General features: G+C 39.8%; 1 protein-coding gene across 1 annotated transcript; it reads left to right on the top strand.

The window, feature by feature from the left end:
• The first annotated feature begins 13,638 nt into the window (after positions 1-13,638).
• LOC138908433 (uncharacterized) lies at positions 13,639-14,199 on the top strand. Its single transcript, XM_070199100.1, has one exon. It carries the CDS (start codon positions 13,639-13,641, stop codon positions 14,197-14,199), a length of 561 nt encoding a protein of 186 aa, XP_070055201.1.
• Positions 14,200-15,649: the final 1,450 nt, after the last annotated feature.

The following is a 15,649-nucleotide window of genomic DNA, read 5'->3' on the forward strand; positions in this document are numbered from 1 at the left end:
CTTCATGCAAACACTGCTTAATCTTGTAGCACCAACCGCCTTTACGTGAAGTCAGCTTGATTGATTTCATTTCTTATAGGAAACAAATCATATTTTCAGGATAAACTCCAATTTTTGTTTGGTTCCACTTCTTTGATAAAAAAACAACTAAATTAGAGCAAATGACTCCCGCACACTGACACTTTAAATTGCATGATTAAAACCTTTTCTTGTCAAAGAGTTGCTGGCCCAAAATCATAGTATATGTTGTCATGTAGATAGGCAATGTATGTAGCTATCTTACATATTTACATACTTTCCATGTTGATCAAAGCTTAACTACTCCACACTTGTCCTAATGGACTCATGAGTAGAAAAGATTTTTTTTTCAATTGAACTTGGCAAAATCATCAGAACAATCCAAGTACGTTCATATTATTTTAAAACTAATTGATGGCCATCCTTTATTGCAGTCCTTAAATATCTCCTTTTCGGACTTTATAAGGAGATTCCCTTGGAAATTTTAATTGTTGCCAAATTCATCTTCTCGACTTTACACCAGATTCTTCGTCACTTTTGTATCCTTATTCAACTTGGATTCTTATCCCTAAAAAAATGAAGAGTCCGTATTCCATTAAAAGTTTGCCACTACTCTACACAATACCTATAAGAAGAGCTTGAACACTCCGTTTCTGCAACACCTTAATTTCCAGCATCACAATTGCATCGACTCTTCTTCTGAGAATAATGATGTTTTCTTTTCTTTTCTTTTCTTGCATGGCAACTTTCAGGTTGCTTGTTCAAAAGTATCCAAGCATGCATGCATGCTTCCTGCCATCCAATTTTCTCCGCAATGCTGTGAGTTTGTGGTGCCATAAGCTCACGCCAATCCTATTCAAGGATGGAGTTGCAGTCTTTCTCGAGAAGACTTCGCTGCCCAGAAGATGGTGGAGAATCCATTTTTGGACGCCATCGGCAAAAGACACCAAGCACGCAGTAGCTTCATATATATTCTTTTTTCTGAGCTGATCTGTTTTTTTTTTCGCCTCCTAACTTGCAATTTTTTTTTTACTTGCAGCACGCAAGTGATATAGATTGGCAAATTGAAGGAGAACCAGGAGTAAACACAAGAACCGCATATTGATATCCGCAAAGCTCTTCTACTTGTATTACTGGAGACCTCTATTCAACATTCAAATTGCAGAGGGCGTACGACACTACCATTCACTATCGAATTGAACCGTATGTCACAATGTTCACTATGTCGATTTAAGATTGTGTTGTTGGCGTCGATGTCTATCATCCCAGAAAGAAGCATGTGCTGCTAGCACTTTGGGACCAATCCGTATATAAAACCAAGAGGCTTCGTGCAGTTAGCACCAATATTTCGCATGTCAGAACTAGAACAATTGTGCTACTGCTGATACAGCTTGTATATGCCACATCGAGGAGTTGTGCCATTGGAACCAAAGTCCACCATGACGAGTTGAAGCGTATGACACAATTTCACCATGCTGAGTTGAAGCATCGTGCCAATGGCACCGTAGGCGCTGTATCCTTTTTTCTTTCCTTTTCTTTTGGAGGTTTACAACCGACCTCAAACAGTTGGTGTGCCCACCCCCCTTGTGGCTTGACTAAGAAGTACATGACACATCTCCTCTTTGCGGCTTGGCAAAAGGCTTGAGCGATTCCATCCTTGGCAAGCAAGCGCGTGATGCATTTCATCCTTGCGGCTTGGTGAGAAAGAGGTTTTCTATCCTTGGAGAAGGTACACGGCATATCTTATCCTCGCGGCTTGGCAAGAAAAGGCCTGGAGAGATCGTGTTCCATCCTTGAGGAAGGCACATGCAGTATCTCATCCTTGCGGCTTGGCGAAGGCATACATGAAGCTTCCACCTTGTTGGTAAGTTTGGAATAATATCTTCTGGAACTTGGCGAAGAAGTATGTGGAGCGTCCACTGTTTTAGCCTTCAAACTTTGTTGCAAGGTGCTTAAAATTCCTTTCTTATGCTGTGAGAGATGACCCGAGTGAGAAGACGATGCCCCCAGTTGCGGCAAGGAGGACTTTGGCACATCTTATGAACCTTAATGTCGTATAAGATGAGATCCCCCTTTTTTTTTATTCACAAGAATCATTTGCTAGTTTCCAAAGCTTGCGGTAGAAAATTCATGTCCGAAGCGCGAGCTTTCTGATTCTTTTGAAACCAGAATTCAAGAGCTCCAATGTGTTAGAGGACTGAGGCGAAGGTCCTCCAAATTTTGTTTTTTTTGCAGGTAATTAACTTGTGCCTAAGTGTAGATGATGTTTAACTAAAAAATATAATTGACTAATTATAAACCTTTGGTAAAACTAATTAACTTTATGTGATGAGGGATTAAACATAGTTAGTAATAATGACTTCTGATCTATAATTGATCTATGTGGATAATGTTTGAACATCGTTGAAAAAGAGCTAATTGCGATATGTATTTAATGTTTCGATATTAATAATGGAAAAGGAACATCAATCATTCAATCACAATAAATGACACTAAAGTAAACAAGGAGAATGATTCACCCAACATTGAATGAGATGGATGATTCCTCCTTCTCAAAATGGTCAATGATCGACAAATGGAAGAATATCACGATCTATCTTGGATCTGATGGAAAAGGTATAGAGTTATCAAACATTCAATGTCTTTTTAAAAGTAGTGTTTGTATTTATCTAGAGAGAGTCTACTTTCTTTTCAATCCCCTTATCAGGGAGTCTCTCTTTCTATTTATAGGGACATTCCCCCAATTTACTCTAAAAGTATAAATATAAAGAATATCCAACGAAATATTCTCTTAAAGGTCCTATTACTAAACTAGCCGTTACTGCTCCTTCTAATTCCGGACCTCGGCCATAATTGGCTACTCGACGATGAGTCCCATTAGTTACTAGTCGACCTCGGCCAAATTATGTTACATCCCGTGATTTAATATTAGAATTAGTCATAGTAATCCATATGAGCTAGAAGGGATTATGTCACGACCCGAAATTCCCACCTTCGGACCGTGATGACGCCTAACATTTTACTTGCTAGGCAAACCAACGTTAGAATAATATTATCCATTTTAAAACTATTTTTAAATTTATTAATAATAAAGGAACAAATACGGAAGTAAGGTCTGAAATATAGTGAATAATCCATAAGAACAACGGTGTCTAAATACCATCCCAGAATTGGTGTCACAAGTACACGAGCTTCTAGAATAAATACAAATAGAGGTCTGAATAAAATAAAGCTGTCTGAAAACAAACACACAGCTAAAGTAAAATAGACGGGGACTTCAGAACTGCGGACGTTGTGTAGTTATACCTCAAGTCTCCTCCGAGTAGCTGAAATCCGAGCAAGTCTATGGTACGCCGCTGGGACCAACTCCGAAATCTGTACAAGAAGTGCATAGTGTAGTATCAGTACAACCGACCCCATGTACTAGTAAGTGCTAAGCCTAACCTCGACGAAGTAGTGACGAGGCTAAGGCGGGTCACTTACATTAACCTGTACGCAATATTAGTAACAACAACGAATAATAGAAATAAATCAGGTAACTCATTTATAATAATTGAAGCCAACTCAGCAGTTATAACTAATTATCATTTCCATCAATTCTATTGCAGCGTGCAACCCGCTCTCACAATATATTCACATTCAATTCTGTTGTAGCGCGCAACTCGCTCTCACAATATATTCATTTTCAATGCTCTCATATAATTATTTTTAATCAAGTATATATATTGACTTTTAAATAAGTCTATTGCGGCGTGCAATCCGATCCCCCAAATATTGACTTTTAATAAATCTGTTGCGACGTGCAACCCGATCCTCCAATATGGACTTTTTAATAAGTCTGTTGTGGCGTGCAACCCGATCCCCCAATATGGATTTTTAATAAGTCTGTTGCGGCGTGCAACCCGATCCTCTAATATATCCATTTCAATCAATTCTGTTGCGGCGTGCAACCCGATCCTCCAATATATCCATTTACCAATTCTTAAAGCAGATATTTCCCCAATAAATGCAACAATTAATATAAAATTATAAAAACAACAAGCATACAATAATTATAATTTAATTATGAAACAAACAATGACAAATAGCAAATTATTATGGAAATCAGGGAGAAAATATGCAGTTTAATATTTAATATGCTAAATATCAAATAACAATTAAGACACATAATTCAAATAGCATGTAACAATTAATGCATGAATTCAAGAATTAATATTTGACAAAGAATAGAAGAGAAACAATTATTATAATAATTAATTCATGATTTAAAACGATTTATGATTTTTCAAGTAATTATGCAAACAATTAATTTGAAGATGTATAGACACTCATCACCTCGCCTATGCGTCGTTCACATGCATTTCACATAACAAATAGTTTAAGGGTTCTATTCCCTCAAGTCAAGGTTAACCACGACACTTACCTCGCTTTGCAAATTCCAATCAATTACTCAACCACAACTTTTCATTTAAAATTTGTCTCCAAAAGCTTCAAATCTATTCACAAAAAATTCGATATATTCAATACTAATCATAGGAATTAATTCCATATGAATTTACTAATTTTCCGGATAAAAATTTGAAATTTATTAAAATATTCGACAGTGGGACCCACGTCTCAAATCTCAGAAAATCATACAAAATCCGAACACCCGTTCCGAGACGAGTCCAACCATACAAAAATTATCCAATTCCAATGTCAAATGGACCTTCAAATCTAAATTTCTCATTTTTGGAAAGTTTTACAAAAATTCTAATTTCTTCCATCTAAATCCGAAATAAAGGATGAATATAGATATGGATTCATGAAATATAATCACTTTTGGTTATATAACACTTACCCAATTCAAAGTCGTGAAAAATCGCTTTGGAATCGCCAAAATCCGAGACTCAAAACTCAAAACTCAAAAATGAGTAAAAATGGCTAAAACCCGATTTTATGTATTCTGCCCAGTATTTTCGCATCTGCGGGCTATATTTCCGCACATGCGGTCACGCATTTGGGAGAAAAGTCTCGCATTTGCGAAGTGGGGTTGCCAGGCGAGGTTCCGCATCTGCGGACATTTCTATCGCACATGCGACGTCGCAGAAGCGACCAAACGAGCGCAGAAGCGGTCTCTTCCGCAGAAGCTGTCGCGCATTTGCGCCCCATTTCTCTGCAGAAGCAACGCAACTGGCCAGTGCCCAGTCACAAAAGCGACCAGCTTCTCGCAGATGTGGTTGCGCACCTGTGATCACCGTTGTGCAGGAGCGATTACACCAGGTTCTGCCAAGAACCCGCTGCTTTCAACATGCTCTAAACAATCCGAATTTCATCCGAAACTCACCCGAACCCCTCGGGACCTTATCCAAATATCCCAACAAGTCCCGTAACATAATACAGACTTACTCGGGGTCTCAAATCATATCAAATAACATCGAAATTGCAATTCACACCTCGATTCAGACTTTGAGTTTTAAACATTTCAATTTGCAAATCTCGTGCCAAAACATATTAAATGAATCCGGAATGACTTCAAATTTGGCACACAAGTCATAAATGATATAACACAGCTATTCAAATTTCCAAAATCGGATTTCGGCTCCGATATTAAAAAGTCAACCCTGTGGTCAAACTTGAAAATCTTTAGCCTTTATATTACTTGTTTCCGTTAAATGGTCATAACTTTAGCTAGGAACCTCCAAATTAAATTCTGAGCATACGCCCAAGTCCCAAATCACGATACAGAGCTACCGAAACTGTCAAAACACTGATCCGGGTCTATTTGCTCAAAATATTGACCAAAGTCAACTCAGTTGAGTTTTAAGGCTCTATTTCACATTTTAATCTATTTTTCACATAAAAACTTTTCGAAAAATTTTACGGACTACGCACGCAAGTCGATGAATAATAAATAGTGATTTTTGAGGTCTTAGAACATAGAATTAATAATTAAATTTAAGGATGACGTTTTGGGTCATCACATTCTCCACCTCTAAAACAAACGTTCGTCCTCGAACGGAGTTAGAAAAAGTACCTGAGCTGGAGAAAAGGTGTGGATATTTACTCTGCATGTCTGACTCGGAATCCCAGGTAGATGCCTCTACCGGCTGACCTCTCCATTGCACTCGAACTGAAGGATAACTCTTAGACCTCAACTGTCGGACCTGCTGGGCTAGAATAGCCTCCGGCTCCTCCCCGTAAGTCAAGTCTTTGTCCAATTGGACTGAGCTGAAATCTAACACATGGGACGGATCACCATGATATTTCTGGAGCATAGACACATGGAACACTGAATGAACCGCTGATAAACTAGATGGTAATGCAAGCCTGTAGGCTACTTCACCCACCCTTTTAAGAATTTCAAAGGGTCTGATATACCTAGGGCTCAACTTGCCCTTCTTTCCGAACCACATCACACCTTTCATAGGTGACACCCAGAGTAATATTCTTTCTCCAACCATGAATGTAATATCACGAACTTTACGGTCAGCATAACCCTTTTGCCTAGACTGAGCTGTGCGAAGTCGATCCTGAATAATCTTGACCTTATCCAAGGCATCCTGTACCAAATCGGTACCCAACAACCGAGCCTCTCCCGGTTAAAACCAGCCAACTGGTGAACGACATCGCCTTCCGTATAATGCCTCATATGGAGCCATCTGAATGCTCGACTGGTAGCTATTATTATAAGCAAACTCCGCAAGTGGAAAGAAATGATCCCAAGAACCTCCAAAGTCTATAACACAAGAGCGAAGAATATCTTCCAATATCTGAATAGTGCGCTCTGACTGTCCGTTTGTCTGTGGATGAAATATTGTACTCAATTCCACCCGCGTGCCTAACTCACGCTATACAACCCTCTAGAAATATGAGGTAAACTGCGTACCTCGATATGAAATAATAGACACGGACACACCGTGAAGGCGGACAATCTCACGAATGTAAATTTCAGCTAACCTCTTTGAAGAATAGGTAACTGCCACTGGAATGAAATGTGCTGACTTGGTCAACCTGTCCACAATGACCCAAACTACATCAAATTTTCTCTGAGTCCGTGGGAGCCCAACAACAAAATCCATAGTGATACGCTCCCACTTTCACTCAGGAATTTCTAACTTCTGAAGCAAACCACCAAGTCTCTGATGCTCTTACTTAACTTGCTGACAATTCAGACACCGAGCTATATATGCAACTATATCCTTTTTCATTCTCCTCCACCAATAATGTTGTCGCAAATCTTGATACATTTTGGCGGTACCTGGATGAATAAAGTACTTGGAATTGTGTGCCTCTTCAAGAATTAATTTACGAAGCCCATCCACATTAGGCACACAAATACGACCCTGCATTCGCAGAATTCCATCTTCCCCCACAACAACCTGTTTGGCATCACCGTGTCACACCGTGTCCTTAAGGACAAGTAAATGAGGATCATCATACTGCCTCTCTCTGATGCGCTCATATAAAGAAGACCGAGCGACTATGCAAGCTAGAACCCGACTGGGTTCTGAAACATATAACCTCACTAACTAATTAGCCAAAGTCTGAACATCTGCAGCTAATGGCCTCTCATCAACCGGAATATACGCAAGACTGCCCATACTCACAGCCTTTCTACTCAAAGCATCGGCCACCCCATTGGCCTTTCCGGGGTTATACAAAATGGTGATATCATAGTCTTTCAACAACTCCAACCATCTTCTCTGCCTCGAATTAAGAGCTTTTTGTTTGAACAGGTACTAAAGGCTATGATGATCAATAAATACCTCACACGAGACACCGTAGAGGTAATGCCTCCAAATCTTCAGCGCATGAACAATGACTGCCAGTTCTAAGTCATGAACAGGATAATTCTTCTCATGAACCTTCAACTGACGCGACGCATATGCAATCACCCTGCCATCTTGCATTAATACTGCACCAAGCCCAATGTGAGATGCATCATAATATACTGTATACGATCCTTAACCTGTGGGTAATACCAACACTGGCGCCGTAGTCAAAGCAGTCTTGAGTTTCTGAAAACTCACCTCATACTCGTCTGACCATCTGAATGGGACACGTTTCTGGGTCAGTCTGGTCAATGAGTTTGCTATAGATGATAACCCTTCTACGAACCAACGATAATAACCCGCTAAACCCAGGAAACTCCGGATGTCTGTTACTGAAGTAGGTCTAGGCCGATTCTGAATAGCCTCAATCTTCTTAGGATCCACCTTTATGCCTTCTACTGATACAACATGCCCCAAAAAGGCAACTGAGTCTAACCAAAACTCACATATTGAAAACTTGGCATATAACTAATTATACTTCAAAGTGTGAAGCACAATTCGAAGATGCTACTCATGTTCCTCGCGACTGTTGGAGTAAATCAAGATATCATCAATAAATACAACCACAAAAGAATCCAAATAAGGCTTGAACACCCGATTCATCAAATCCATAAATGCTGCTGGGGCATTTGTCAACCCAAGTGACGTCACTAGGAATTCGTAATGCCCATACCGAGTTCGAAAAACTATTTTAGGGACATCAGATGGCCTAATCTTCAACTGATGGTAACCAGACCTCAAATCGATCTTCGAAAATACCTTGGCACCCTGAAGCTGATCAAATAAGTATTCAATTCTTGGTAGAAGATATTTATTTTTGATAGTGGCCTTGTTCAATTGCTGATAATCTATACACATCCGCATAGAGCCATATTTCTTCTTTACAAATAATACTGGTGTACCCCAGGGTGAGACACTGGTCTAATGAATCCCTGATCAAGCAAGTCTTATAACTACTCTTTTAATTCTTTCAACTCTGGAGGGGCCATACGGTATGGTGGAATAAAAATAGGTTGAGTGTCCGGAGCCAAATCAATACAGAAGTCAATATCTCTATCGGGTGGCATCCCTGGCAATTCTGTAGGAAATACTTCTGGAAATTCACGATCAACTGGTACTGAGTCCATAGAAGGAACATCCGCACTGGGATCGCGAATATAAGCCAAATAGGCTAGTCACCCTTTCTCTACCATACGCCGATCTTTCATATAAGAAATAACCCTACTGGCAGAATGACCAGGAGTTCTTTTCCACTCTAACCGAGGTAACCCCGGCATAGCTAGGGTCACTATCTTGGCATGACAATCCAATATAGCATGATAAGGGGACAGCCAATCCATACCCAAGATGACATCAAAATCTACTATATCAAGAAGTAAAAGATCCACACTAGTCTCAAGATTACCAATAGTAACCATACATGAATGATAGACATGATCTACTACAATAGAGTCTCCCACCGATATAGATATACACACAGAAGCACTCAGAGAATTACAAGGCACAACTAAATATGAAGCAAAATAAGAGGACACATAGGAATACGTAGATCTTGGATCAAATAGAACTAAAGCATCTCTATGGCAAATTGGAATAATACCTGTGATCACAACATCAGATGACTCGGCCTCAGGCCTAGCTGGAAAAGCATAAAATCGGTGTTGGGCCCCACCACTCTGAACTACATCCCTGGGACGGCATCTAACTGGCTGGCCTCCACCTCTAACGGTCTGACCTCCACCTCTAATAGCTTGACCTCTACCTCTAATGGCTTGACCTCCACATCTGGCTGCCTGACCCCTACCACTAGCTGGCTGAGCAGGCGGTGAAGCAACCGGTGCCGGTATGATGGCACGAGAATCTTGCCGAGATCTGTTACTCGCCAATCTAGGAAAATACCTCTTGATGTGACCAATGTTTCCACACTCATAACACCCATGTCGTGGCTGCTGAAGCTGAAGCTGACCCAAATGAGCCAGATAACCGCTGTAGTAACTCTAGAGTGGTGATGCACTGATAGGAGCTGAATGTGCACTAAATGTTGGCTGTCCATAGTAAGGCATAATAGGACTGTGACTCTCTGAAGCACCGGGAGATGCATGAAGTGCTGAATGAAATGGTCTGGGAGGGTGACCCCTACCAAAATTACCCCTGCCTCCATACGAGGCACCACCGAACTGATGAGGCCTCTTTTCAGACCTCTGCCCTCTCTCATGTGCAAGAACCATCTCGATCCTCCTTGCGACATTAGCAGCTGCCTGAAAAGAAATCTCACTTTCGGTCTCCTTGGCCATCTGAAGTCTGATAGGGTGAGTGAGTCCCTCAATAAACCTCCTCACTATCTCTCCTTCCGTAGGTATTAAAAGGAGAGCATGACGGGCCAAAACTACAAAATGGGACTCATACTGAGTAACAGTCATACTGCCCTGCGGTAGATGCTTAAATTGCTTGCACAATTCCTCTCTCAGTGTGATAAGGAGGAAATTATCCAGAAATAGTTGAGAACTGCTCCCAGGTAAGTGCTGGCGCTTCGACTGGTCAGGTCAATGTATAATCTCTCCACCATCTCTTGGCGGAACCCGTCATCTGAAATACAACAAAATCAACCCCATTGGTCTCAACTATACCCATGTTCCGCAGCACCTCATGGCAGCGTTCAAGATAATCCTGTGGGTCATCAGAAGGTGTACCACTGAAGTGAACTGGAAAGAGCTTAGTAAACTTATCCAGTCTCAATAAGGCCTCAAAAGACATGGCGGGCCTATCATCGGTCTGTGCCGCAACAACTGGCTGAACTACCCCAACTGGCGGGGCTGCTGGAGCCTGATTCTGGGAAGCCATCTGCTCCGGAGCAGGAGTAGTGGGAGTTTGTGCTCCTCCCCCGTCCTGTGAGACGGCTGGTACCACTGGAAATGTACCATTCTGGGCCACGCCCTCCATAAGACATACCAAACAGACTAGAGCATCCTGAAGTACTGAAGTGGCTATGAATCCTTCCGGGACCTGAATTGGTCCAACTAGCACATTTTGAACTGGAACCTCCTACTGAAGGTCCACCTGAGGTTCTACAATAGGTGCAACTACTCGAGCTCTAGACTGAGCTCTACCTCGGCCTTCGACCCCGACTCATAGTTGGGTAAATTATATTGTATGTGACCGTGTCCATTTACATTTTAGTAGTGGATTTGGACGTCATCAGAAGTATAATAGATGTATCTCTGGTTCGTGCCGTTCGACTCTTGGCAGTGCATACAGTATTTTGGATCGGGCCGTACGACCTTGGCATAAATCGTAGATGATAATACTCGGAGCTCGATTATACTTGATATTATGTTATGGCTTGAGAGGTTATAATTTATTTAATGTCCGAAATTGATTTGGAACTAGTATGTGTTAGATAGAGATTTTGGAATTTACTATCAGTTAAATGATCATTTATTCATTGCTTGCCATTGTGTTATTTTTATTATTCACGTATTCCATGCCTATTTAGAATTTTTATATTTTATTATTGGCCCATACTAAGTGTCAATGTCAACCCCTCGTCACTACTTCTTCGAGGTTAGACTGGATACGTACTGGGTACATGTTGTTTATGTTCTCACGCTACACTTCTGCACTAAACGTGCAGGATCTGAGGCAGGTGCATCTGGCAGTCACCCAGGCGCGCACCCACGTTACCCCGAGGCTTAGTGGTGAGCTGCTCTCTGAGGCTGTTCTGCATCACCCACAGTATCTCTTTTGTATTTACTTTCTATCTACTCTATTTCAAACAGTAGCTTAGTGTTTTGTATATTCTACTAGTTTCTCATACACTTGTGACACCAGGTCTTGAAAACATGCTAGGAGACTTTGTGTCTTTTGAGCATTTATTTCACTACATTCGCTCTTTCATTAGTTGTCGCTTTACTTTATTAAATTTTCCACTTCTCACTTATTTAATAAATAAATATCAACTATTTTGAAATTATTAAAAAGAATAAATTCACGGCTAATTCACCGTTGGCCTGCCTAGCGGCGACGTTGGGCACCATCACAACCTATAAGAGAAATTGGGTCGTGACTAACACTGTTCAAAATCCGGAAAATATTCCAGCATAATATGCTGGAGTTCGAATTTTTTACATGTGAGCATCCAGCATAACATGCTGAAATTTCATAATGTGCTCGAGTTCTAACATAATATGCTGGAAGTTCATACACTGGTGCTCCAATCTCCAGTATATTATGCTGAAACTTTCCGTGTGCTAGAGTTCCAACATAATATGATGAAAGTTCATACACAGGTGCTCCAATCTCCAGTATATTATACTGGAACTTTTCGTGTTGCAGCAAATACCGAATAACTTTGTCCACCAAAAGAAATTAGAAAAAACTACCTAACTCTGCTAAGATATGTACCAAATAAATCTGATAACTCCGCATTCATAAATCCCTTATAAATTGGACATACCTTTTTCTGCTTTGGAAAGATCAACAACAACAAACCACCCAATATAATCCCACGGGTGAAAGTCTGGGGAGGTAGTATATACGTAGATCTTACCCCTGCTTTGTGAAGGTAGAGAGACAGTTTTTGATATACCTTCCGCTTAGGAAAGCAAAGTTGCAGCAGCAAAGGAAAAAAAAATAAGAAACACCAGATCGTAACAAATAAATGGCTATGGAAAATAAAGGAAACACTAGATCCTAAGAGCATTCACAGTCAAGGTAACTGCTCCACGTTATCAGAAATCTCAACAGCTACATGGTTTTCTTCGATTTATGTTTATGCAACACCAAAAACAAACTGACAACTCTAGTCCCAGTTTTGTTGGACGTCCCCAAAGGCACAACTGACAGCTCTAGTCACAAAATATATTTTACAATATCTAGTAATTTGTAATTCTCATTTCAAGTTCTTATCAGCAAAGTTCCTAAATTCACCACACATCAAGTGGGGAGGAGAAAAAAATTGGACATTTTGCGAGCTTAAACGCTTATGCAGAACCTAGAAATAGCTAGCAAGTACTACTGCACCAAGAAAATCTAATAACATCCGCCCCCACCATGTTTTCTTTCAACTAAAAGACCAACTATGCATGTCCAGTATATTATGCTCAAGCCCGAATGACCCGTCTAAGGTTGGGTTGGTTATTGACCAGTTCAAAGTTGGATTGGTTATTGAATTCGCCCATTTATTGAACTCAGTCCATCTTGACTTAATTCTTCTCGACCCATTTAAAATTGGGTTGATTTTTATTCAATCTTGACCCAGCTCATCTTAGCTCAAATAACTTTTGGACGCGTAAAATACTCACCCCATTTTGACCTACCCAAAAATCAACCCAACCCGCCCATTTGACACCCCTACATGTAATGTTGGGCTTGAAATGAAAGTGCCTTCTTGATTTTCCAATTGGACACCCACACAAATTAACCCATGGGCCTAGAAGGAAGGCTTCCATGATCTTCCAATAAGAAGAGGAGGCCATAATAAGAAGAAAGAGAATGATATCTATACTATATTAAAAGGCGAAGACAAATTATAATATATTCAATCATTTCAATTTTTCCATCACCTATTTAGGATGTCCTTTGTATGTGGGAAGACGGAGGATATCTCACTTCATTGATATGATTGCAAAATTTTTGAGGAAAATAACAGGTTGGTAGGGTAAGTTGCTATATATTGGTGGTAGAGCAACTCTTATCAAGCATGAAAAAATGTCTCAACCTATCTACTTGCTTTCTGCCATAAAACCGCGTAAAACTATTTTTAAGCAATTCGAAAGTTATATGGCCAAATTTTTCTCGGGGTCTATAGATGGGAAAACAAAAATATCACTCGAGTTCTTGGGATAATTTGTGCTATCCAGTAGAGGAAGGAGGCTTGGGTTTCAGGAGGTTGGTTGATGTTAGTAATAGTTTAACTATGAAAAGATGGTGGCGATTTGGAACTTGCAAGACGTTGTGGTCGAACTTCTTTCAAGCTAGATATTGCAGCAACTCTCACCCTGTTTACTACAATGTTAAACCAAATCATTCTCTCGCTTGGAATAATTTGATAAAGATCATAGAGAAGATGGAAGAGCTACTACTATGGAGGATCAACTCAGGCAATAGTAGTTTATGGTGGGACAATTGGTCAGAATTGGGTGTTATTGCTCAGATTATCCATTTGCAGGAAACTCCATGCAATCAAGCTGTTAGCGATGTTATCGTTAATAATAAGTGGAATATATCTAATTTACATCTTCCTGAATTATTGTTCGAACAGATATTGTCAATTCCCATTGGTAACCATAACTCTGTTGATCTCCCTGTGTGGATGCCAAATAGTTGTGGTAGCTTTACTACTTCATCGGCTTGGAATTGTATTAGGTAGAGAAAGGATATAGCTGTTTTTTCAAAAGCATTTGGAATAAATATTTGCCTTTTAAAATGTCTTTTTTGGTTCAGAGAATCTTAAAAGATAAATTGCCTTTTGATGACACTATTATGAGAGTTGGTCATACTTTTGTATATTCCTATCCTAACCGTAAATTCATTCCCGATGCTCGAGTTCAAGATCTCGCTCAACTCAATCTTATATGCAATTTAAAATTCCCTCTCCCGAGTTCAATTCTAGATTCGTAGATAGTATTTAATTGGTGATCAAGCAATCAAATAATTAAGTGCAAGATTGAATAAATAAACCAATATGATAAAATAATAAGAACAATTCAAGCTTCAAACTACAACGTTCATGTAGCACCCAAAACTCTAGAACTAATAAACTATGAGATTAAAGGAAGAGAAGAGAAGAAAAACTAGCTAGAAGCCTCCTCCAAGCGTGGTGTGTGTTCCTCCACGTGAATTCTCCTTCAAAGTATGTTAGATCCCCTCCAAATTAGGTTTAGAACCCCATTTATACGAGCTAAAATTATGTAGAGCCGAAATAACCTTATCCCGAGCATAATAGAAAAATCCCGCAATCGCAACTTCCAGACCAGCGCCTAGCACTGGCCGTGGCACTGGAGGCAGTGAACGTTTTTCAATTTCAAATTCTTTGTATGTTAGAAGCCTTGCTTATTTCTCTTTTTCTTGTCTTTCACTTGGGGACAAACACCAAAGGGTGTTCCCCCCTTTTCTTTCCTTTTTATATTCATTTATTTTCCTTTCTTTTCCTTTCACGTTTTATTCAGTTTTGCTCCAAATTTCTTCATCTTCACACCGTTTCATTCCTATACAGTTAAAATATTATATTAAGCATAAACTAATATAATTAATACTCAAAATATGATTAAAAGTACTATAATGTGAGGCAATAATGGTTAAATATATGCATATCATACCGAACATCAGAGGTCCTTTGGGGATCAGATGGAATATTAATGATATTCCTATTGTTACAATGATACAGAGATGGTGGGCTCTTAAACCTAAGAATAGAGTTCATCAAACTATCTTGCAAGTTACTCCTGTGGTTATATTTTGGGAGATCTGGAAGGCAAGATGTGCCGTGAAATTTGGAGGTAAAAGGGTCTATGTGAAAGGAATTATTTACCAAATTCTAACTCATCTCAAATGGATTCTTGCTAAGACAGAGTGGTAGAGAATGGGATACCAACTCAGAAAGTATTTGTCATCAGATAGTTAATCTTGTTCCTAGGATTGTTTGCATTCCTATTATATGGGAAAACCTCCTGACTCTTGGATCATGATTAATACAGATGGTAGTAAGAATGGTGAAGGATTTGCGGGCATTGGTGGTATTTGTAGGGATCACACATGAAGATGTATCTTTGCTTTAGCTCAGGCAGTTGGAAGGGCTAGCAGTAACATGGCTGAAGCCA

The sequence above is a fragment of the Nicotiana tomentosiformis genome, chromosome 3 (assembly GCF_000390325.3).
Source record: "Nicotiana tomentosiformis chromosome 3, ASM39032v3, whole genome shotgun sequence".
NCBI classification, from domain to species: Eukaryota; Viridiplantae; Streptophyta; class Magnoliopsida; order Solanales; family Solanaceae; genus Nicotiana; species Nicotiana tomentosiformis.